The following is a 25410-nucleotide window of genomic DNA, read 5'->3' as shown; positions in this document are numbered from 1 at the left end:
GCCCAGACTGCAAAAGGGAAAAACAGAGTTAAGTGGAAGATGATTTTTCTGGTGATTAAAAGCAATTTCTTATTATTCTGAAATTACAGTTCTAGAGTGCAATGGCTGAAATGAATGATTAGACTGCATTTGGTGATGAAAAATTCCTGAAGCTTTACATTACATTTGAAGCATTTATGGCCAATTTGCAGAATTCACTGCCACTTCGGTGGCCACCTGACTCTTGGAGTAAGTTTGTATGATTTTACTGTCTACAGCTTGAAATTTCACAGGCTGTCTCTAAGAATAAGCAATGCATTCATGTGTTAGAGAAGACAACAATAAAGGACAATTAGCTCTAAACATACCTCCGAAATCCCAGACATTTAATATAAGCTCTTTCTTCATTTTGCCTTTCCCTTGAATGATCCAGTCTTTCACATCAATGCCTACTGTAGCTTTTGGGCAACAAAATTCCGATCGTTTGCATTTCATTAGCTGTTGTAGTAGTGTAGTTTTCCCACTACCCGTGTTTCCAACAATCATTAGCTTCATTCTGTTATAAGGAACTGCCTTCTTCAGTCGTTGCTGAAGAAATCTGGCATGAAATAAATTTGCAGAACTCACAGAAATGTGTAGTAAATTAAAACACCACCAGAACTCAAGACCAAGCAGAAATCTAAAACCATACAATTTATTGCATTGTTTATAGAAATGTCAAATTCAAGAAGCATTCAAATCATATTTTTATGACTATAATCTGTTTTATGTGTATGAGATAAAGCCTACCTTCAATAGAGAAGCATATCATATGGATGTCATACGACAAACCAGCACTTCTTTTCAAAAGGATATGTTGTTTTCTTACTGCCCACCACATATCCCAAGAAAACAAACCAAGAATATTAAAGGGCAACAAACCTGATAATGTCTCTGGCTTTGCATCCCACATGCTTGAAGTCAAAATTAAGATGGAGTCCTTCCAAAGGAAGATCCCAGATTTTGGATAGCCTTCCCATTTCATCTGGAAAGAATCTCAAATCGGGATTATAACTTACATCCAGAGAAGTCAAATTTTCTAGGAAGCCAATCTGAGGTGGAATCTAAAAAAAATAAAAAAAAATATCAATGGATGACTGAACATAAAAACATAATGTTGTATGAACAAGAATACCATAAGTATTTAACAAAAGATAAAAGTAGGTGTAATTTTTACAGCTGTAGTTTTTTTTTTTTTTAATAAACAGATCTAATATCCTTCACTAATAGACAAAGAACCTCATAATGAATTAATTATAAAAATTGATTAGATGTCACATTCCAGACAGAAAAGCTTAATAGAATATGGGGATTCTCCTTCACAGGAAATACTATTTCTAGTTATATACCATTTCACTAATAGAATTTTCAGTGATATGAGGCAGTGACATGAAAATCAATTGAACATTGAAAAACTGTATTCAGTTACAAAGTGAGTTAATTTTCTTTAGGCAGAGTCTTGTACTTTACCTCCTTTAACTTGTTGTGGGACAGGTGTAGCTTTTCTAGTCTAGACCACGCACATGCCTTTTCACTCAAGTCCAAGATGCTGATTTGATTATGATTAAATAACAGCTCCCTTAAGTTTAATGATTTCCAGTGCACTGGCCCCGGCAGGCTTATGATCTTGTTTTGGCTTAAATCTACTGATCGCAAACTAAAGACATGAATAAACAAAAGAGAAAAGTTAGAAAATGCAATAAATAAAACTGAGATTAACTAGAACAGTATGAATTTTCCATGAACAAACAGATTAGATATCAGAATGGACGGTTTCTATGGTCTGGAATCTAGATGGGAAGATAGAGAATTACTATCATGATCAAAAGTAATTAATATCAGAAAATAATAATACAAAAATACATATGATTAATACAGTATCATATGTTTTCAATGTAATTGCCAGTGAATGAATTTTCCTGGTCATGAAAATAAACATTCACATTATACTGTGCACATATGTTTCAGATAGTAAAAGAGAGAACCATAGAATGGTTTAGGTCAGAAGGGACCTTAAAGATCACCTAGTCTGAACCCTCCTGCCATGGGAACGGAGACTTTCTACTAGACCAGGTTGCCCAAAGCCCCATCCAGCCTAGCCTTGAACACCCCCAGGGATGGGCCATCCACAGCTTCTCTGGGCAGCCTGTGCCAGGGCCTCACCATCTCTGAGTAAAGAATTTCCTCCTAACATGTAATCCAAATCTCCCCTCTTTTAATTTGAAACTATTCTGCCTAGTGCTATCAATATCTGTCCATGTGAAAAGTTGCTCTCCATCTTTTTTATAAGTCATCTTCAAGTAGTAAAATGCCATAATGAAGTCTCTCTGGAGCTTTCTCCAGGCTGAACACCCCCAGCTCTCTCAGTCTGTTTTCATCAGACAGGTGCTCCAGTCCTCTGATTATCTTCATGGCCCACCTCTGGACCTATTCTAATTAAAGAGTTTAATTTAGTCAACTTAAGTAAGCGTGTATATTGGGATAACATTACACTATTTCCTTTTTCTGTGATGTGCAGATGTGCATGGCTCTATTCAGATTAGTAGGAGACATAAATATGGTTCACACTCTTGTAGTGCATGTATTCTGTAATTCAATTGTAAACAGTACAGTCAATGTTCATTTAGCCTGCAGAAAAGAAGGCTTGGGAGACCTTTTCATGCTCTACATTTACCTTAAAGAAGGCTATAGCAAGGTAGGGATTGGTCTCTTCTCCCAGGCTCCAAGTGATCGCCAGGTGATAAGATGAGAAGAAATGGGCTTAAGTTGCGCCAGGGGAGGTTTCGGTTAGATATTAGGAAAATTTCTTCACTTAGAGGGTTGTGTGGCATTGGCAAAGGCTGCCCGGGGAAGTGGTTGAGTCACCATCCCTGGAGGTCTTCAAAAAATGTGTAGATGTAGAGCTTAGGGATCTAGCTTGGTGGTAGATTTTGCATTGCTAGGTTAAAGGTTGGACTAGATGATCTCAGAGGTCTTTTCCAACCTAAATGATTCTGTGATACTATGATTTACACCCAGGCAACAGAGAATAGGATTAGGCTCAGGGTGCCAGTAACAGCTGAGTGCAGGACTACAGAGTACAACATTGAACTTACTAGAATAAATGTATTTTAAAAGTTAAGTGCAGTCTAACATACCAGTAATATACATATTCATGTGCTTTATAATTTTTAAAATATTAATTAAAAAAGTGTAATAGGGTAACTTCTGGTATTATTAATATTCTAGAAACCACAATTCCATTTACAAACTATGGAGATTAGTTAACACAAGTAATCTGAACTGCTTTCTTTCTTGCTCCTAATTTAGGAGACTAACATCGATGATTCTGATACTTTACCCTTTTATCAGAATGTTTCTATGAATATATGCTTGTATATAAAAGTACATGCATAAATTATGTAGTTCAACTGTGTGTGTATTTAAGAACCAGATAATAAAGAACATTTAATTTCTCTAAGTCATCTGTTGGACAAATATGCTGTTTATGTCATTGTGAAGCATGAACCATGCAAGAAATCCATGAAACTCCTTATTGACTCATTAGGACTGGGAGATGTGGAACCTGAAGGATGCATCTTTTTCATTCCATCCATTAAATCTGCTGTTGTGAATTCAAACATCAGCATGCTGACACAGTGTAACACCATATTAATAATGACATGCTGTATGTAAATTTGATTAATGCAAGTCCAAAAGTGTTTTCCTTAAGTACTAGAGTTGCTACATACGTAGCCTAGCAACATTTTTTAGATCTGATTGTTCCTATGAGCACAAGAGTTTGTTTATTCTTTCCTCCTACCCCTCCATCTCACCTTTCATTACCTTGTAGGCATCAGTGCTCTTTAATGATTTACTCCCTTGCTACGGTGCCTTCAGCACTCACACCTACCCACATCTATCAGACACCTGATCCATCACCCCTCCCAGTGCTCCTTCTACCATCTGATTCTGCTGACCTGTGAAGGTCAATAACTTCTATAGAAAAAGGGGGAGTCCTGATTTTCACGTGAGTAATGCTTTGAAGGTACAGCAAAAGAAATGTCACATGCATCTTCATCACAGTTCCATACAGCGGAAGTATCACTCTTTGAGAATAAACATCTTGTGATATTTGGGAAGTGAAAAACTCATTTCAGTAGCCTTGTGCTGAAGAAGCTGCAGAACTTCTTGAAAGGGAAGAAAACTGCAAGTATCTTTTTACTATGTTGGTTTCAAGGAAGTAATAAATTAATTCTAGTCTTCTCAGAACTGTCAGCTTCAGCAGTCAAGCAACACATTTTTAATAATAACTATTTATTAGCCGAGGAGCGGCTGAGGGAGCTGGGCTTGTTCAGCCTGGAGAAAAGGAGGCTCAGGGGTGACCTTATTGCTCTCTACAGATACCTTAAAGGAGGCTGTAGCGAGGTGGGGGTTGGTCTGTTCTCCCACGTGCCTGGTGACAGGACGAGGGGGAATGGGCTAAAGTTGCGCCAGGGGAGTTTTAGGTTAGATGTTAGGAAGAACTTCTTCACTGAAAGGGTTGTGAGGCATTGGAACAGGCTGCCCAGGGAAGTGGTGGAGTCACCATCCCTGGAAGTCTTTAAAAGACGTTTAGATGTAGAGCTTAGGGATATGGTTTAGTGGGGATTGTTAGCGTTAGGTAGAGGTTGGACTCGATGATCTTGAGGTCTCTTCCAACCTAGAAATTCTGTGATTCTGTGATTCTATTTGAATCTGAGGAATAATGCTTCTCAAGATAATGAAGGAAATGTTACTGATTTGTCTTCCGTTGAAAGATACTACTAAACATTTAACCTTTGAGAAAGGATTTCCTGAAAATCATTAAAACATGCTGAATGTTCTGCTTAACAAAGATCTTGACACAAGATCTTCTTCATCAAAAATTAGTCACTAACTTTAATAAGAAAAACATTAACTTACTGTGGTAAAAGAAGAATTGTTTCTGGAACATTAATAAAATTATTTTGGGATAATTTTAAGGTTGTTATGCTGGATGACAAGTCAGGCATTATCTCTGGAATAGAAAAAGAGGTTGATACCATTATTTTTCAGAACTATTGACATTATTTTTAATATTGGAATTTTCTAAAATCAGACAGAGACTAAAATGTCAGTCTATCATCTATACACATATACTTAAATAAACTGCTCTGGACAGAAACTGTATCCTTTTTTTAAGGCTTATTTAAAACTAACTTTCCCAAATAAAAGAAGTGTAGAACAATAGTTAATGTATTTGCTTCTATCACATTGCATTCTATTAAACTTTATTTCATATTGGCATTAAACACTGAAATAATCTTACTTACACTTAACTGTATTGCCAGTACACATGACATTCACATCACTCACCATATGAGTGGTAGGTCTTACACATTCAAAAATGACTCTAATATTGCAGCTGTATTTAATGCAAGTATAAGAGCTACTTCCTGAAGTACTGTGTCAATTATTTCAAAATGGAAATTTTGTATTTTGAAGATGGAAATAAATGCTAACAGTAATTTATGAAATCCTGCAATATCACTAAAAGTGCACTTATGTCATTTGTTTTTTTTCATAAAATAACTTTGGAACCTTTGCATAAAATATACTTAGCCACAGAAACACATTCTGGATTGAATTAAATTCCTTAGACACAGGTCCAGAGAAGGTGAGCTACTCTGTGATACCTTAGCTATCTGCACAACTTAGAGATGCACACTGGAGCTATGGAAGACCTGCTTGTCCTGGATCTGAAGCTGTAGGCTAAGTGGAATACTTCAGGGCAACTGAAATGTCACCTGTGTTTAGGCAAGTGAATCAAATATCCTGTTTTATTCAGAATACTATGCTGGATATAATGTGGTAATACTTGACATGCCTCTCTGTACATAGTCAGACCTGTATTAGTAACAGATTTTCAAGCTAACTTTGAAGAACTTCCTCTGCCCTGAGCCTTCCCCAACAGGATATAACATCTCAGCTCCATTCAACCTTTTTCATAGCTTCCATTACAAATATAAGAGTAGTATCAGTTACAAAGTCAGATCAAATGTCCATGAAGCTCTACTGGTAGTGCTTCCAACAGTGATCAAAAGCTGCTTAGGGACAGTATAAACAAGGACAAGCATATAAGGTATTCTCCTTGACTTTTCTCCCAAGACTCCAAATGCTGGTGGCTGAGGCATTTTGCGACTTGGAGTGGTTTCTAGAAGGTGGGTCTTACTTTCATAGATACTTACCAAGAGCATTCATCCTGGCATTGAACAGCTCCAGTTTTGTACAGCCCATGAAGATGTTCTCAGCAAGGGAGGAAATACTGTTCTTACTGATGTTTAAAATTTTCAGCTCTTTCAAGCATATGGGTGAACATATGCATGAAATTTTATTTCTGTGGTAACAAGAATAAAAAAAAAACAAAACGTGTTATTCAGAAACTGTTAGCTAAAAAGTGAATGTAAAGAGTATTAATCTGACTTTGTTATCCTTATGCTGGTAAAGAAAAAAAATACATATCTTATCTAGATTGACCAGTCAGCAAAAATACTGGTACATGTAGCAACATGCAATAACATGATTGATTTAAATTTACTTTAATTAATGTGGAAAGCAGATGTCAGAGTATACTCTAGGCATAATTTCCTGATTATGTAAGCTCAGTCCCACACAAAGAGAATTGCCATGTTTGCGAATAGTTCTGTTTACTAAAGATGTGTATTTGTTTCTGTGATTACAATCACAGAAAAAACTGTTAAAAAAAAAACAACAAAAACAAAACAAAACAAAACAACAACAACAACAAAAAAAAACACAACAGAAATTCCACATAGGAGATATAATGTAGGTGGTATTTGATGCTACAGACAACGTATTCCAAAAAGAAAAATATAGGAAAGAGAAAAAGACAATGATACTGAAAATACATTGATATAAGAACCACGTAGCAATGTGTTGTAAGGGTAATGTTGCTAGTAAAGCTGAAAATAAAGCTCACAAAAATAAAGCTAATAAAGTTTAAAATAAAGTACTACAGGATTTTGAATTCAAAATACCGCTTTTGTGATTTTGATTTAAATACTTAATACCTGGTTTAGATTTGTATCTTGCTACTACTAAGTCTGTGTGGATTTCTGTGTAAGAAATATCATACCCTTATGTAAATCGTGGGAAACGTATGAGGCAGCACCTGCAGTTTACAGAACTATCAACATTATCATTTCTACAAATTCCCAATAGGTACGAATTATTTCATTCACTAACAAATATAATAAAAATGATGGTAAACTAAAAAAATACCTATTTTCTCTTCTGTTATTTGAAATATATCCATAACAAGCATCATATTTCAAAAGAAAAAACTTTGGTTAATATAAAATACGGTGGAAACTGTATTCTCATACTGAAAAGCTACCTAAATATATCAGACAACATGGACAGTCCTGTGGATATGGAGTGTGACAAAATAAAAACGCTGAACTACAACACTTTTAGTACATTACTGAAAATGCAATGTTATTAGATTCTATCAAGGTTCCCAGATGTTGTAATGTACTTTGTAACACAACATTGAAAATTGTAGCAATTTACACATTTGTAAAACAATGTCAATGTTTCATTGCTGATCAAATGATCCTTTCCATGCTACAGCAGTCACCATTCTGGATAACAAATGCATTGTTTCTGCTATTTTTGTTATGCTACAGTCTATTTACAAATGTTACTCTCACCCTTCTAGCAATAGCTGTTCCAGATTTTCAGCGACATTTGCAAGAAATTCAGGAGTGCACACCAGTTGATTGTATGAAAGATTAAGCTGTTTTAGAGTTGGACATCTGAAGCATGGATCCAAAGCAAAGGAAGGTCCAATGTCATTTCGAGAGATATCAAGGTTTGCAATACAATTCATTTTCAATAAATAAGTAGGAAAAGAAGTAAATCGGTTACTGTGCAAATCCAAATAATTCAAGCATTTCAAGTTCTGAAAGAAAAAAGGCTTGTTTCAAAAAAGAATGTAATGAAAATACCAATCCATATCTTTTAAGCTGAGTTATGTTTTATACAATTTACTTGTATTTGTCTTACTAGGAAAAATAGCAGAAAATATTATTCATAATAATGTAAGCTGTAATATTTCTCTTAAAGATTAAAATATAAAGCATTCTTTAAAATTAATTAACTCAGTTTCATAAAATCTAAGTTATGAATTGCCTGCAGTTCTCCCTTCCATTTATGTTACTATGTTACTGAATATAACACGTTCTAGAGCAGTTCTCTGAAGTTAATGCTTTAAAACAGTCCCATGAAAATATTTTTATTTCTAGCTGCACATAAATCTAAAATGAAAACAAATAGAATGGATGAAGCATGCAAAGATACACTCAAGAGTAGTACTGTTAATAGTAGACTCCTACTGTTATGAGTTAGAGACAAACAACTAATTGTAACTAATCTTGACTTGTGTTATATAAAATTATGCAGAATTACTTCACACAGTTGTTCTGGAATGTTTGTAAGAGCATTTTGGTGGAGCTCCAGTTTCTCAAGATGTTCCAAATGACTAGTTAAGCTGCTATTCTGGCTGATGGCATCTATGTTCTCCAGCTCGTTTGATGAAAGATCTAGTGATTTAATATATTCTTTCTCTGAGATCAATGAAGAAAGACTGTCTGATGGTCTTAAATATGGTGAGAATTTTGAGATTCCTTCTATTAAAACAAAAACATGGGAAAAATAGCATGATTTAATTGAATGCATAAATTAAGATGAATCAACTTAGGATCTAAAGAAGCAGAAGACCGTGAATGTTTGGTTCAAGATCCAAACAAGATCCAAATCCATGAATATTTCTTTCAGAAGACAAATTTGTAAGACAGTAGGGAAGAGAAATAGGTTTATGCATTACACAACAAAAGTGGGTTTTGAAAGCTAGTAATGGCACCCATGAAATTACATTGTTTGTAAAACTCTACATATATTACTTGTGAAGCCCAGGAAAAAATATTTCACTATATATACTGTATTTGTACTCCATGGTAGTATTTCAATATGTATCTTCCTCTTTGTAAACAAACATATAATCTAACTAAAACCTTTGTGTGCTATGCTTATGAAAGCATTAAAGATGAAACATCATATATATATCCTAAACTGTACAGTTTACTTACTGGGAGATTCATCTGAAGGCAATAGTTGCCTTCTTTGTTTCACTGATGGTTCATACTCTGTGCCAGGTCCCTGGAAAATCCCAAAATAGAATAAAAAAGAAATAACAGCTGTGGACATATGCAGATATATGAAATGATCTTAATACAGTAGATTTCTTTTTGTCATTTCTTTTTATCAGATCTCCCAAGGGTAACACAGAGACTGAATTTTTAAACTCTAAAAATACCACCAGGCCACATTTTTATGAAAATTACTGATCCATGCAATATAAAACAAGAGCAGATTTTGATGTGCAATGGATATAGTGTGTTTTTTAACAACCTAAAATGACTTCCACCTGGGTAGGCTGAGAGGGTGAAGCAAGATATTGCAAAAACTAATTTTTTCCAAGGAAGCCAGTCTCTCTGGTTTTGCAGACAATGGAAAGAGACACACTCCTTTCAAGGGAACTTGACTTTGACTTCACTGATTTGTCATCCTGAGAAATCTGTCTCTGCATTGACCACAGAGGCACTCCAGAGATCAGCTTCGCTACAGGATAGTTAAGTCTTTGTGAACAGAACCTTATTTTTTGTATTTGTATTTGAACAGTACCAGAACATCCAACTGGAAATCTGAGCAACTTGGAAGAACACATTTTTTTATTGATCATAAATTTTTGCTGAAATAAACTCTCATCTATACAGGTAATCTGGAGCACAGTAATTACACAGCAATAGAAGGGAGCATTAAATAGCAACATTCAGGCAAGAGCCCATGTAATTTCAAGACCTATCCTTACACTTGATTATTAACAGTTTCACAGTAGGCAACACAGATGGATTTATAAGGAACCTGGTACGAATAAGGATCTGACTTACCAGAGAGTAGGAATGTCGCGGCAAAGCAGAAGAACCTCTTTGAAAGGCATTTTCCCTACAATATAAGTCCGCAACTGCAATGGAATTGGACTTCTTTTTTGTAAAAAGTGAACCTTCACTTCCTAGTACAAAGCAACAACACAGGAAGACAGGTAAATAAGAAAATATATTTAAAGCTGAATTCAACTGTAACGTAGATGCTGACACACAAAGGAGAGATATATTTCAAAAGCATCAATAACAGCAGGAACTAAATGTTTAATTGTGTGTGCAATAGGCCAATGATATTAACATACTTACGTGGTATGTTCTACATATAAACTGTAGGTTGTTACATTGGTGCTTTATTGCTTAAAATTTCCATCAGGTTTGTATTATTATACATGTTTTATGACACACCTTTGTACTACTGCAGCATCAGTAACTTTTTAATAAAGAAAATGTATTTGAATAGATACTTTTGCACTCACACCCTTACTGAAAATCAAACATCAAATACTTCTCTGGCTTTGGTGATTTATGGTCGTCTAGACTCATTTAGTATTCTTCCTTTCAAAGCTAGTTTTTTAACTCCTAAAAGCACTCCTGTTAGTGAAACCTATGTTTTTTTTACCATAATTTATGTAAGACTTAACAGCTTTTCTATGTGAAAATAGTACCTATCAGTGTCATAGGTCTGTGCCACGGTCCTACAGAAATGAAAATGGTGCTGAACGAAAAGAACAAAAGCCAACCAAAAAAAATCATTATGGTGCTCTGATTCCAAAATTCAAATTCTTCATCTGTGATGATTTTAAGTATCTAACACTTCTAAAATACAACAGTGACTCCTGAATAAATAAAAGGCACATTATAAGATAAGAACACTTACTGTTGCTATTAAGTTACTGATGCTGCAGACAGAAATGCTGTTTTTCATATGTTAAAGGCATTCAGATTTCTTGACATGGCTACCAAGAACAATGTTGGACTGAACATAGACTTGTCACTTACACTTTCTCATCAGTTAGATATCTTTGAGATATCTTTGGGAAGCTTATTTCACTTTATTTATTTGTTAATAATATAGTCCTCTGTACCGAATTTAGTTGTGTTTTCTTCATTTACTGACAACAGTGGGAACAGAGCATTTCTGAATCACAATTCATCTGACTTCATGATGAGACCATGTGCTTTTGAAGCACTTGCTTTTTGCCATTGACTATAAAGGGAGAATACAAGAATTGCTAAGAAACAGACATCAAAACAGTTGATGTAAGCTTAGCCCAGAAACAGGCATCAAAATAGTAAAATACTCATTATCTGAATATGGTTAGATGAATTCCACCCTTTCTACAAGAAAGCAACTGAATGCATTTCAGTTCAGAAAGAACTGATTTTAAATGGATAATTGAAAAAAAATAAGGTGCTAATTTCACAGATATAGAATGTACTAACCATAAACAATTTTCCAGTGGACCTGATTTATGATTTCTTTTTTGCACATTATTTATTCCTCAGCTGATGGTTTCATAATTTCCTATATAATTTGAAGGAATTCATAGTTATTGCCAAACCCCAGTAAGCTACACTGTGACTATAATAGGAAAAAAAAATAAAAAAAGAAAACATTTACCTTCACTATCAATATCATCATTCAAAGGAAAAACACTGTCCACTAGTGGGTCAGGAATGAAATTCCAATCATAGTTTTTATCCATTCCATCTTCAGAGAAGTTTAAATCAGAGCAGGCTCCTGATCTATCCTCTGAAATATTCTTCATCTGGTATCTAAGCACCATTCTTGCCAGTACAGAACCTGCATCTATATGAAGAAGAAATCGAGATGGTAACATGTTCTCCAAGAAATTCATATAGCTTACAATAGTAACAGAAATACTTGGTGCATTTTCAAGGCTTGGCAATCTTTCTACAACCAGCTAAGCACCATAAAGAGATTCTCAACTGAAAGTCGTGATAAAAAACACTTAATTAATACCATCAATAGATATAAACACATGAAGTATAGCAAATTCTCTGTATACTCACTTTGTTTCCTTAACGGAGTAAGTTTATCTGGGAACAAAGGAATGAGCCAGGAAGGTTCGAGTCTCCCTATACCAAATCCTCCAAGACATATACTGCTGTTGGCAACATCAAGGCTAAGCTTCTTTAAGAGCAAGCTGATGATTTGGCTATCTCCTCTCTTTATGCTGATGGCCAAAGCACTCCGAACATCTTGCTCCCGAGCACCATTGGCTAACAACAATTCCACCAATTTAGGACTACTTCCTTTTTCACAAACCTAACACAGAAAAACAAACAAGTTTATGTGAGGGACTCAAACAATAGCTGAGACTGTAGTCAGACATTCTCAAATTCAGATTCATGACATTTTTAGGCTCGTGCCCCCTTTTCAATTACACAATTCCCTACACCTCAGGGCACATGCCTGCTTAAGGCATTTGAGTACCAACTCCCACTTTCATTAAGTCTTTACCAAAATATAGCAAATGCCTGAGTTCTGTAATTGCAATTTCTGCCATGAGTACACCCAATTTTTAGACAAAAATGAATGGTAATTTATGTAATTTGGTTATTGCATGTGGTCTGTGGTTCAGTGGAAAAAACACTTTGTGGTTATTTTGCCATGTTATCAGGATACCAGATGAAAAGCCAGTAACACTGAGACTCATTTAGCTCTGCTTAGTGCTAGGGAGCTCAAGTCCACTGGTTTCAGTCAGCTCCACTCCTTTCAGTCTCTCAACTTGCATTGCTAAACAGAGCAGAGTTGATTACGAATATTACAAATATTTTTTAGAAATACTTCCAGTTACTTCAGTATTTCCACTGGGGTTCACTAACACTGATTTGCCTGCCTCAGACTTCACGGCCTGTTCCAAATCCATCTGTGCTTTATCACCCAGCCAGCTCTGCTGGCAGAAATCTTCATTCTTCACTTCCAAATTTACTTCAAGCAGTACTTGGTAGGGTTATCTCAGACCAAGCATTTAAAATTGTGACACTGAAGCAAAATTAAGAAGCACTCATACAAACAGTATCTCCAAATGTTTTAAAGACAGGCACATTTAGCAGGGAATACTTATGATCAGGTGTGAATCTCATCTGTTGGCACACTTGAATCCAGATGGGATGTTTGCCTGTGGCTGTTGTAAAATGTATTTCAGATAGTTCAAGCTCTGAATGTGGCCACTGTTTGGATCAAACTCATTGCAGCTCGTCATTCTTACATGTATTATTTTGGTTATGTTGATAGAAAGTCAGAACCCTAGCTTAATAGTTAAAACAGCACAAAAAAATGATGACTGTATTGATCTGTAATAACAACAGAAAGTAAAAAAGATCCACCACTCCAGGGCAGGCATTTTAGGCAAAGTCTTCATTGCAAGGTCTAGGATAGAGTGGTATTTTTCAGTGGCACACTGAAACTTATTTATGGACAGTTTTGCATGCAGGTCTGTCTGCATTTTGACTTCAGAGTGCTTGGGAAAAGCTGAATCGGAAGATTGAATGTTCAAGGACTGAGCTCTAATGGGCTTGATGCTATCTATGCCTGTTCAGTTCAGAAGAAACAGCTGTGAGGTTGCAATGCCTGAGCTTAAGTCTTCTTCCTCAAAACTACTCTAAAGCTAAGGCAAAGTCAGTACTTGAGTGAACCCTGGTTTGAACATGAGCAGGGTGAACAATCTTGCATCAGAACCAAACTAGCAGCGCAGGCGTGATCTACGTGACAATAACTATGAGCCTCAACGAAGTGAAGGGTGTTTCAAAAAAGTATCAGACTGTGCCTGAAATCACCAAGAATAGCAATGGTTGTCAACACTTAAGTCACAGTTAGATTGCCCTAGAGAGTACAACTGTGTTCTGGCTTATACAGCTATACACAAAAAGAGAAAGGAACCCAAATGCTGATATTTTATAGCAATGAAACTACATATCTTCCCATGTATTACCTGATAGATCAAAGAGCTTGTCTTTGTCTTCTTATTAATATCAGCTCCCAGTAGAATTAAACATTCAGCCATAATACTATTGCACTCCATACATGCTTTTTCAAGCATCATACTTTTTAAATCATCATTTTCTGCTATTTTAGCAAAGCATTTACAACACAGGCTTTGAAACTGAAAGGGAACACAAACAATCCAAGTTAGGACTGAAAAAGCACCAAAGTTTTTCAGATATTGAGCTGTTAAAAGAAAGAAGATACCTGTCGATCTCGCTGGTCAGTGAAGCACATAGACATTTGGTGGAAAATGACTGTGTCAAAGGATTCGTGTACCAGCAGCTTGGCAAAGCAAGGTGACAAACTAAGAATTGACAAGATTGCATGAAATCCCTACAAGCACAATGAAAAGACTGTAAGTACAAGGTCATTTTAAAACAAGTTATGAAACAAATCAAACTGCAATTTCATTTTTTGTTTTGCTTTTAAACATTCAATAATTCGCAAATTATAACACTTTAGGAAAGAAGGAAGACACCCTGGTGTTTCAGTGTTTAATACAGTTGTAATCTCATGCTTGCATAGCTGACCCACGAAAGCAGGTATGAACTGACATTTTGAAAAGCGCAGTTATGAACAGTAATATCTGACAGCATCCTGCCTGGCACATGTACTTGTGATTTCCTGAAAATTTACAGAGGAAACAATCTGCTCCTAAGGATATGGGATGACGATGCATTGCCTGACCCAGTGTGTTGCTCCAGAATCCTTGAATTAAAAAAAAATAATAATAATAAAATATATATATAGGCTAAACGAAAAACAGAATATCTAGAAACTAAAAAAAAAAAAAACATACAAAATTATCCTGTGATTCCACAAGTAAAGTTCACACAAAAGGGTGAACTGGGTAAATCATGGACTCTTGTCCAAATGTCATTAAGACTAAATGATTTTATGCAACTTCCTTATTCCTCCACATTATTTTGATCTCTCTTTATGCTAGTTTATATTGGTTCCTAAGCAAAACTTAGAAGCACTGTGGAAAAAACAGAAGTAAAAATAGGAGGCTGTACTTGTGATAGTTCTGACTGATCTGAAACAGAAGTGCAGAAACTCTGACAAGAAGCTGATCTCACAGGCAAGCTTCATTCCACCAGAAAGTGAAACTGGCAACAAACAGGGAAAGCTTCCAGAGCAGAGGAAACAGAACTTTCACATGAGGAAGTCTGAACATGATTTCTCTGACAGAATAAGGAGAACTCTACTTCCATGTTCAGAAGTAGATTCAAAATCTGTCACTCTGACACAGATGTCTTTCTTAAATAAAAAATTCTTAAACAGAGCCTATTGCTAGTGACAGGGCTGTGAACTAGGGTATTTTCCCTCACTTTTTAAAAAAAAGAGTGATTTATACTATAATGATGGTTGCTGCACTACATGATTCTGGATTGACTGAATAATGGACTGTGACCAAAAAATTTGTTCTAGTTTGCTAGATAAACAACCAAACTTGTGCTTTTATATTTTGGACTGAATTGAATATATGCTTCCAAGAAACCCATCTCTCTGGCAATCATATTGGTTTAATTTTAAAGGCTTATACCTAGTAACTGCAACAAAATAAAAATGAAGTGATTAAAATAAAGAATTATACTTCAAATACAGCTACATTAAAATAATTTCATAAACTTTTGCCTTTCACTTTTATCTTTGTAAGTAGAAATAACACATACATGCATCTGGATTTCAGTGACCTCTTTAAATCGCCGCAGAGTAGAAACCAGAACTGTTGCCAGGACATGCATAGTTGCAATACACAAACTCCTCCTTGTAATCAAAGAGCGCAGAAGACTCAAACCCAAACACTGTATGTCTTGAAGAATAAAGAAAAAATAATAATGTTGATTATTCAGACATTCTGAGTAGGATAAACCCATGACCTAAATAGAGTGTGATATAGCTAATGTGCTAGAAAGTTATTTGCATCACCTATTACAGGGCCAAGCATAACTAGAAATTGGATAAACCTGGGGACTACACAGTACTGCTGCCTTTTATTGCCATGTAACCTACTTCACATCCAGTACTAAAGAGTGCAATAGGCTACAGATTATATGGTTAATCAGCCCCTTCTACTATATCATTCAAGTTGAACTAACAAAATAACTTCCATACCTTGTGTATCTGGATACATCTGCAGGGTGTGAAGCACGGTGTCAGTAGCTCCTTGTTGGGTTAAAATTTCTAATGCACCAGTGCACTCAGCTACAGAAGTAAGCAGTTTCAATCCACACCTCTGAATGCTAGGATTTCCAATAAACTAACAGAGAAATGAATATAAAATCAGATCAACACTTTGTTTTGGTACAATGGCAATAGAAGAGTTGATAGTGATAATTTTTCAAAGAAGTATGTCAAGTTAAAGCCGATGTAACAATAAATAACAATAATTACAATTTCAAAAAGTTTTCCTTTTCAATCAAAGTTTCAGTTGCTCATACCCTCAGATTTCTACCAGAGAGTAGGAAGATCAGGTTTGAGAGCATCTAAGGAACCTAAAGGTGTACAAGTCCGTGGGACCTGATGAGATACATCCACAGGTCCTGAGGGAACTGGCAGATGTACTTGCTAAGCCACTATTCATCATGTTTGAGAAGCTCTGGCAGGCCAGTGAAGTTTCTGCTGACTAGAAATGCCATCCAGACAGACCTTGAGAGGTTTGAAAGGTGGGCCCGTGCAAACCTCATGAAGTTCAGCCCCAGGCACAAACACAGGCTGGGCAGAGAACTAAATGAGGCCAGCCCTGGGGAGAAGGACCTGGGGCTGTCGGTGGATGAGAAGCTCAACATGAGCCAGCAATGTGAACCTGCAGCCCAGAAAGCCAACCATGTCCTGGGCTGCATCAATAGAGGAGTTGGAGGTCCAGGGAAGGGATTGTCCCCCTCTGCTCTGCTCTCGTGAGACCCCACCTGCAGCACTGCGTTCAGCTCTGGGGCCCCCAGCATAAAAATAATACGGACACGTTCGAGTGAGTCCACAGAAAGGCTATAAAGATGATCAAGGGGCTGGAGCACCTCTCCGATGAAGAAAGGCTGAGAGAGCTGGGGATGTTCAGCCTGGAGAAAGTTCTGGGGAGACCTTACAGTGGCATTTCACTATTTAAAGGGAACTTATAAAAAAGGTGGACAGTGACTCTTTGCTCAGTCAGATAATGGCAGGACAAGGGAGAATACTTTTAAACTAAAAAAGGGAAGATTTAGATTAGAGGTTAGGAGGAAATTCTTCATTTGGGGTGGTGAGGCCCTGGCACAGGCTGCCCAGAGAAGCTGTGGATGCCCCATCCCTGGAGGTGCTCAAGGCCAGGCTGGATGGGGCTTTGGGCAACCTGGGCTGGTGGGAGGTGTCCCTGCCCATGGCAGGGGGTTGGAACTGGGTGGCCTTTAAGGTCCCTTCCAACCCAAATCATTCTATGATTTTTTTTTCTAATTTTCATTACAACCACTCAAGTTTACATGATCTTGCCAGGAAAAGGAGGGTGGGGAAATGTGTTTCCTTTGTGGTTCAATGTAACCAAACGAGGTTTTGTGAAGCAAGAGACAAGTGACAAATGTGGTGGCTGTTGATAAAGTTAGGATAGGAAAAAGGTATGAAGCAGGATACCTATTGCCACACCACATCAAGTTTTTAAGTTTTCTTTTCCATCACAAAGTAATTCAATAGCTTATTTGTTATTATCTGTCACAATTTTTCCCCACTTTTAGGTGGAGGAAACCTAGATAAGGCCTAGATCTGAAAGTGTGTGTGGACATCACAGTGACTTGCAAAGCTGCAATATTATTTTAGTGGAGTTGTGCCCATCTCCTTCCTTATTCCTTCTCTACTTTTTCATAAGAATATGTTAATTTCTAGCCCTTCTGCTTGATTATGTAGTACCCAAAATCACAAACCAGCAAGTTCAAAAAAGCCATCGAGGTGGTAAAAAAGCACTGAAAACTTTGACGAAGTCTGAAGTAAAAAATAATTTTGCCTTGTTAATTCCTGTATCCTAGGTCTTCAGGTCAATAAATGTCCTTTAGATTTCAGCATTCTTTTGCTGATACATCATTTGCTCCGACTTTTATAACAGATGTTCAAGACATATTTCCTTGACTGAAGGTTTTTGCCAAGTCTAAAGTTGTTAACAGACTTCTAGAAAATCATGAAGTGCTGTATCCATTTTGACTGTGGTCATGTGAAACCTGTAAACCAGTGGGAATCTTCTGAAGGCCAGGAAGTTAAAAATTTCCTGTCACCAGGATTTAAGATTAATTTGCTGTGCAAAGTGCCAAGTACTATCTCTGCTTAGCCCGGGCCTGCTTTGGCAGTGATGCCTTTCACTTTTCAGATTCCACTTTAAGGCACTGTGATCATTTTGCCTTCCAGTGGCTGGAGAAAGTCATGGAATTGAATAATGCAAAGAATGGAGACAAGTGAGAAACACTGTTCTGTTGAAAACAAAGAAGTATGTATCAATGAAAGCTATACTAAAGAAACACTTGGCTCTATGCATAGCTGAGGCAAAGACACAAGAACACCTTTCATGTATAAAATAGTCCATAACAAAATCACAAATAAAATGCTTGAAAAAAAATCATCACTGTGTAAGTATCCCCTAGAATTACTATGTAAAAGATGATCTAATGTACTCTAGACTATAAAGTAGAAAAGAAACACCCAATAATAAATGAAACTCAAGGTTGAGATTGATTTTATCCAATCAATAGGAAAATCATCATGGAACTAAGAATTATAAATGATTCCTCACTGCACATGTAAAATAGTGACAATATTCATTAGGATAAATCTTTAACCATACCCTGTTCAAAGCACCAAGCACCAATGAATGAGTTCCCTCCAACAGACACTGGCTTTTAATGACTTTTACAGTAAGTGTGAAAGCAGCATCTCCCATATCTCCCAAAGAATCATTCTGGTCATTCTTTGTATCTGAAACAATGGAAAACAGGCTTCTTCAGAAGAACAGATTTAATATTCTCCCCATTATTAACCCAGTATTATTAACACAGTATTACAATCAGATTGAACACACAGGCTAAATGACTCTGCAGGCATACTTCTAATCTTACGACATTTTCAGAACGCTGCAGTGATAGAGACTGGAGTTCTTCCAGATTTACAATGCAGCATTGGGTACATCGTGTTTGAAATGATAATTTCACCATATGTTTGCTCACTACTTACTGTGAAAATGCAAAATCATGCCAAAGAATTTTGCCTAAGGAACACTGCAATACATTAGTACTTCCTTGAGCTATATGGTTTCTTGGTGTTCCAGACAACCACTTCAGAATGCTTCTTCCTTCTGGGAAGGAGACTCTATAAGGAAGCCATAAACTATTTGTTCCTTTTCACTTGGCAGTACATCAGAGGCTGACTTTTACCAACAGATTAAATAAGTGAAAGGTGAGTACAAATTAAAGAACACAGAATGGTCTTTCAGATTTACCTTTCCAGTAGCTATTAGCACTTGCAGGCAAATGGCACTACAGAAAGTACTTAGATATCCTTTAAATGTCAATTCAGCATTCGTATTTTTCTGATTACTATTTTCCCATAAATGACTATTTATTCCCTAATTAACATGCATATTTTAACATCCGCTCTGTGTATTGTTTGTTTCATTGCACTCTAGAAGGGCCTCACTTTAAGGATTCTCACCAAAAAATACTCTTGCCTACATGTTAGAATATATGTATAAAGTCTTAATCCTCTTGTTTATTGAAAAAGTAGGAAAGAATTGGAATTATAATTAAATGAATAGGAAAAAAAAGGAAATCTATAATCAATCTGCATGCTAGTGGAGCGACTAGATTAGAAACTATTGGTTTTGTAATATGCAACTAAAATTCATGAAAGATACTTGCAAAAACCTGTTTGGAAAAAAATCAGCATGTTTGTACTCTCACATTTAACACTGGGGAAAGAAAAATGGGATATACAGCAGTAAACTGATAAAGAAGAGATAAAACTTCCCCCATACTCTGTTAAAGGTATGGAAATAAAAAAAAAAAAAACAACAAACACACACTTTTTTCATAATGTAGATTGCTCTTAAAGAGTTTTTTTTGGGGGGAAAAGGAATTCCTAAGCTAGTCAGTTTGGTTTCTCCTTTGCTGGAGAAAATAGCATGTAATAGTAGCTTTCGTATCTTTGAATCACTTTCTTAGTGTCAGAGGTCTAGTTTTGATGTTTCTTCCAAGAGATACTACCAAAACAATTGTATTTTGTGGTAAAACCATGCTGATATCATTATCACTGCTTGCTCTCACTTAAAAATCATGAAATCATGGTAGGAGTATGCAACCACAGTAGTGGCTCCACAGAAGCAGCAGAGCTAAATCATTACTGATGAAATCAAAGGGATATCAGCAGTGATAATTTTGGCTTGTTATTTTCAATGGACTCTCCATCTTGTACATTCTAAAGTTACAGTTGCTCTGTCAAATACAGAATTTTGGTATTTTTTTAAGTCCTATTAAAGGCTGTCTCATTAGATAAGACTAAAACCAAGCTATCTAATTAAATTCTCTGATTTGACATATGAAGTCACACCAATTATATTTTTAAATGACTTACCAGGCATCATGAAGTGTAAAAGGACTCGAAGTGCTTCCAGTTGTACAGAGAGTGATTTTTCATGTTTCCTCATGGCTTTTACAACTTCTGATGCAGCTACTGTCATTATATCCAGATGAGGGAAACTGAAAATATTATTTATAAAATTTAAATAATTTAAATAATAAAAAAAAAACATTTATAGATTTTATACATTTGCTTCTTTCATTAGTACGGTGTGACATCCCTTTATTACAATGCAAATCTGTTTTAGTTACAAAATATAAACTCAACTATGGTTCTTTTTTTTTAGCATAGCAAACATGTTATTTTCATGTCATTTCATGAATGTAGAGTATGTAATTAATCCAATTTGACACTACTGAGAGGTAATTTTCAATTCAGTCCAGAACGCTGGTACGCAGTATAGTACTTCACTCAGGGTGAATGGTGGATTCATGTATTTCTCTTTGATTCTAGTGCAGACATATGAGAAGATAGATCTTCTCTAATTTACTGTTCCATAGTCGCCATAAAATATTGATGAATAGCCAGATACTTGCAGAATAAACAGAAAAATATCAATCGTGTCAGTTTCTAATCTTGAAGGAAAAAAAACAACTACAGCACAACGACATTAACTTAGAAATGGTAGTAGCCAAAGGCTACTAATTTATTTCTAAGGTCACTTTCTTATTTTATTTTATAATACATTTTATTCCTGTAAACATGTTTATGGAATTTTGAGATCTTCTTTCTGAGTCGCAAGTTTGTTTTCCACCCATGTCCTAGAGCATTTGCAAAAGCCATTACAAAAGAAACTTTTATATATATATAAAATATATTATATATATATATATATATAATATATTTTATATATATATATATATATATATAATTAGAGTTAATATTGTGTGAAAATTCTTAGCTCTCAGTGGAAATCAGTGTGGCTAACAGGAGGGGCTAGATATGATTCAGTGTCTTGAATAGAGCTGTCAGAGTGTGGTCAATTTTAACATAAGTGAAACAGTCAGTAATTTAAATGTAATCAATTAACAGCACTGCATCTCACAAACCTTCGCTTTGAAAGTGGTCACGTATTTCTAAGTGTATTACCTTCCTTTGAAAACGTGATTCAGAATTCTGCAGGCGCTTTCAGCCACTTCAGGGGAATGCGGATGTTTCCTCATTATATCCAAAACATTCATGTGTATTCCTTTAGACAAAAGTGTCTTCCTAATATTTCCTACAAGACAAAACAGCAAGCATGCCATAAGCAGATCTCTTTCTCCCTATATAAAGAGTTCTAAAAAAACAACAGAACTAACTTTTTTTTTCTCATTTTGATTTTTTCCCTCAAAATCATACGTGTTATAGCATTGTAAATTAAAATAGGAAATGATTCAAGCTGAAGCTGACTTTATTTCCATATCTTAATCAAAAGCATTAAAATTCCTGAAGTGCCTAATAAGTTTAAATACATCTGTATTTTTACTAGCACCTTTAACTTAGGGGAAGGAGAATATACCACTTTAATTTTATTTTTGAAAAATATTTTTTTTAAACATTTTTTTCTCTGAATTGCACTCTGTGATTCAGTAGGAAAGTGAGAATTTACCTTTCAAAAAACCTTCTAAATTCCAAAATAAGACTTCAAAAATGAAATATTAACCCAGTCTAATTACTTTGTTCACACATTTTTAAAAATTCAAATACCCAAATATATGTTAGAGCTCTAAGTGTAGCTAATACAGCTCCGAATACTATACAAATATTCTATATTATCATGGTAACTAGCACCATTTTTTTGTCATTTTCTTGGTTGGCTCAGTAACCTAGTGATAAACCAAAGCTTTCTCACCTAGAGAATGGTAATTAAGTTAGTCCTTATCTTCATATCAAGCCAGTGGTTTTCAATGCACAGTGTACAAACCACTTGAGATCCATAACCATTTCAAAGGATTCTGGGAAAATTATCTGACAAAAGAAGGCCAAAGTAGGCTTAAATAGTCTAGCCAGAGGTCCACACTGCCACTGAAAAATGTTGAAGGGGTCCACAAATAGAAAAATTTTAGGAAAAGCTAGGGGACACAATCAGGACTAAAGCAATCTTGAAAATTGTTATGCACATGCTTAACTTTCAACATAAGATTTGATTTACTGAAGTAAACGTGGCTGTTCAGATCCCCTGTATTATTAACAAAATGTTATTTGTCAGGCTGTAATCCTTACTCATGTGAGTTTTGACAAATTCTGGTCTTGATGAAATTTAAATGTGATAAACATTTAAACAAGCACACAGGGAGAACAGACTCTTCTCATGTCTCCTGCTCCAAAAAAACAGCAATTAAAGCATATAAACTGGCAAAGATCTCTTTCTTTGGACATGAATTCTTCAGTACTAGAATCACAGAATGGCTTGGGTTGGAAGGGGCCTTAAATATCACCCAGTCCCACCCCCCTGCCATGGGCAGGGACACCTCCCACCAGCCCAGGTTGCCCAAAGCCCCATCCAGCCTGGCCTTGAGCACCTCCAGGGATGGGGCATCCACAGCTTCTCTGGGCAGCCTGTGCCAGGGCCTAACAATGAAGAATTTGCTCCTCAAATCTAGTCTAAATCTCCCGTCTTTTAATTTAACAACATTCCCCCTTGTCCTGTCATTATCTGACTGAGCAAAGAGTCGCTCTCCATCTTTTATATAAGCCCCCTTTAAGTAGTGAAACGCCACAATGAAGCCTCCCTGGAGCCTTCCCTTTTCCAGGCTGAACATCCCCAGCTCCAAGTAGATGACATCGGTCGGTCTACCTCCTAGCTAACAATACCTTTTTCAAAGCAAGGAATAAACCTCCTATTGAGCACAACTTTACAATGTTCTAATCACAGGGAATACGGTATCCATACCCTAGCACATTTTGTATGTTCTTTAATATCAATATTTAATATTATAGCAACGACTGCAGAATCAGAAAGCAAAGACAGTTACATTCCCTTACCATTCTGCTGTGACAAAATTGCCAAGGCACTAGCAGCTGCCTGAAACACTTCTTTTGAAGAGGAGTGCATCAGCATGGACAGCATCACCGCTCTGTCTATTGGGAACCTTTCACAGAGAGAAACGAATCACTGCACAGGGACCACACTACAGCAGTTACTTCGTAACCATAGTTCAGTTTACTAAAAACCCACTAAGTGACATAGTTAATTTTTTAGATGACTGAACTTGGCTATTTCACTACAGCAACATCTTTGCATACTATGTGTGTAAGCCAACTCTGAATCTTACCGAATTCACTTGGAGTCATGACTTCCAAGTGACTTGAGGTGCAGAAATGAGTAAAAAAAACAGTCTTACCAAAATTTGCATGATTAAAATTTTAAACAACTCTGAGAAAGAGTTTAAGGGAAATTCTGTTTTATCCATGCCTAGATTCTCCTTGATGGCCAGTGCTCCCTCTGCTATGCCCTTTCATCTGACTTGTGGGAAAATGTGTGCTGCTTTTCTATTCTTCCTACCTACTTAATCTGAATCTCCTCTATTTTCCCTACTCTTACATTCTTTAATCCCCCCTATCCTTTTTTTCAACTGAAAATGAAATTCCTTGTAAACTGTATAAATTCACTCTATTAAGACTGTGTCCTGACTCTTTATTAAAACACTAACAATTTGGTCTATGTGGAGATTAGAATACTTTTCAAGAAAGAAACTTTCTATGTTGATTGTCATGCAATTCATCATGTATTAGAAAACAAGAAATAAAAATAACTGAAACATGAGACCCCCAAATGGCCAAATAGTAGGCCACTTTTTTTTTTTCATTTCCAAAAATACAGTAAAAGGTATTAATACTGACTGATTATCTCCATCTCCAATCTTTTCATGAAGGTTGCGTTGATACAGGAACAGATTTTTCAAAGCCCAGCATGCAGCCTCCTAAATACAAAAAAAGAGGAAACAAAAGGATTGAAGAAATAAACCTTCAGAATAGAAAAAAAAAAAAAAGTTTGAGACTTGTTCTGTCCATGATAAAGGTGTTAGTTGCTTTATGTAGAAATACAACAAAGTATGGACTGCTGCGTTTTTATATCTGGGATAGAACTCAGTTACAAGCATGTGCCACGTTCTTATTATTTGATTTTCATTTTGTTACCTACATTAGGCCAACATTAATTCTTCAGCTGATGAGCCTGTGTTTTGCTGCTGTATACAGAGCAGCTGAGCTTTTGTATACAAAGCAACAAGCTTTTGGGTGGCCGAAGTTCCAGGCACTAAGTCTCAACTACCTAACCACATTTGATCCAAAGGAGTGACTGAAACTGCTTGGGGTGAACAAAGGTAAGGATGGAATGAAAGGGAATTTTTTTCCAAGGCTAATACAGTCCCTCAGACCTAGTTTGTCTGAGGATATATGAGAGAAAATTATGCTGCTAAATGTTTTATTTAACGTGTAATGCTGTCTTTCTACACCCCCATCATCCAGAAATTCTCACCAGTACATCTGTGTTTTTTCGGTGTAGTTCTAATGCTCTGTAGCATGCTTCCAACCAGCATAATTTTTCTTCCTCCTCCTCTTCTTTTCTTTCCTCTAAGTCTCGGTTTAGGAATATTGTTTCAGCTTGAAATACAAAATATTTACAATCAATTCTTATTGCAAAGACAAAACACTTATGTCTTAACTGTAGTCATGGAGGTGCTCCCATTGCCTGTGTAGGAAAGTCATTTGGAGGATTAGTCTTTTCTGGGAAGGGAGAAGTCTTTTGCTCTGTGACAGAACTGAGACGTCTTTAAGGTTATAAAAGGAATAAGAAAACCCCTTGCT

At 36.1% G+C, this 25410-nt stretch overlaps 1 protein-coding gene across 2 annotated transcripts in view; it reads right to left on the bottom strand.

Moving 5' to 3' along the window:
• Window positions 1–25410, bottom strand: part of LRRK2 (leucine rich repeat kinase 2) — a 77184-nt gene that overhangs the window by 32232 nt on the left and 19542 nt on the right. For both annotated transcript variants that reach the window (XR_014689667.1, XM_084509784.1), the window contains exons 9-29: window positions 25082–25206; window positions 24445–24524; window positions 23587–23693; window positions 21709–21838; window positions 20614–20738; window positions 18833–18963; window positions 16153–16297; window positions 15711–15850; window positions 14239–14367; window positions 13982–14152; window positions 12057–12312; window positions 11644–11832; window positions 10029–10150; window positions 9168–9237; window positions 8488–8708; window positions 7731–7981; window positions 6246–6394; window positions 4942–5035; window positions 1489–1675; window positions 901–1082; window positions 348–577 (exon numbers count right to left, since the gene is read on the bottom strand). Coding sequence is in view for 1 of the 2 variants with exons in the window: in XM_084509784.1 (XP_084365910.1) it covers window positions 348–577; window positions 901–1082; window positions 1489–1675; window positions 4942–5035; window positions 6246–6394; window positions 7731–7981; window positions 8488–8708; window positions 9168–9237; window positions 10029–10150; window positions 11644–11832; window positions 12057–12312; window positions 13982–14152; window positions 14239–14367; window positions 15711–15850; window positions 16153–16297; window positions 18833–18963; window positions 20614–20738; window positions 21709–21838; window positions 23587–23693; window positions 24445–24524; window positions 25082–25206 (3234 nt within the window). In the remaining variant the exon portion in view is untranslated. The remainder of the gene's footprint in view (window positions 1–347; window positions 578–900; window positions 1083–1488; window positions 1676–4941; window positions 5036–6245; window positions 6395–7730; window positions 7982–8487; window positions 8709–9167; window positions 9238–10028; window positions 10151–11643; window positions 11833–12056; window positions 12313–13981; window positions 14153–14238; window positions 14368–15710; window positions 15851–16152; window positions 16298–18832; window positions 18964–20613; window positions 20739–21708; window positions 21839–23586; window positions 23694–24444; window positions 24525–25081; window positions 25207–25410) is intronic.

This window comes from Aythya ferina (assembly GCF_964211825.1).
Source record: "Aythya ferina genome assembly, chromosome: 1".
NCBI lineage: Eukaryota > Metazoa > Chordata > Aves > Anseriformes > Anatidae > Aythya > Aythya ferina.
The sequence above is the reverse complement of the archived record's forward strand: the minus strand, read 5'-3'. Positions and strand labels throughout refer to the sequence as shown.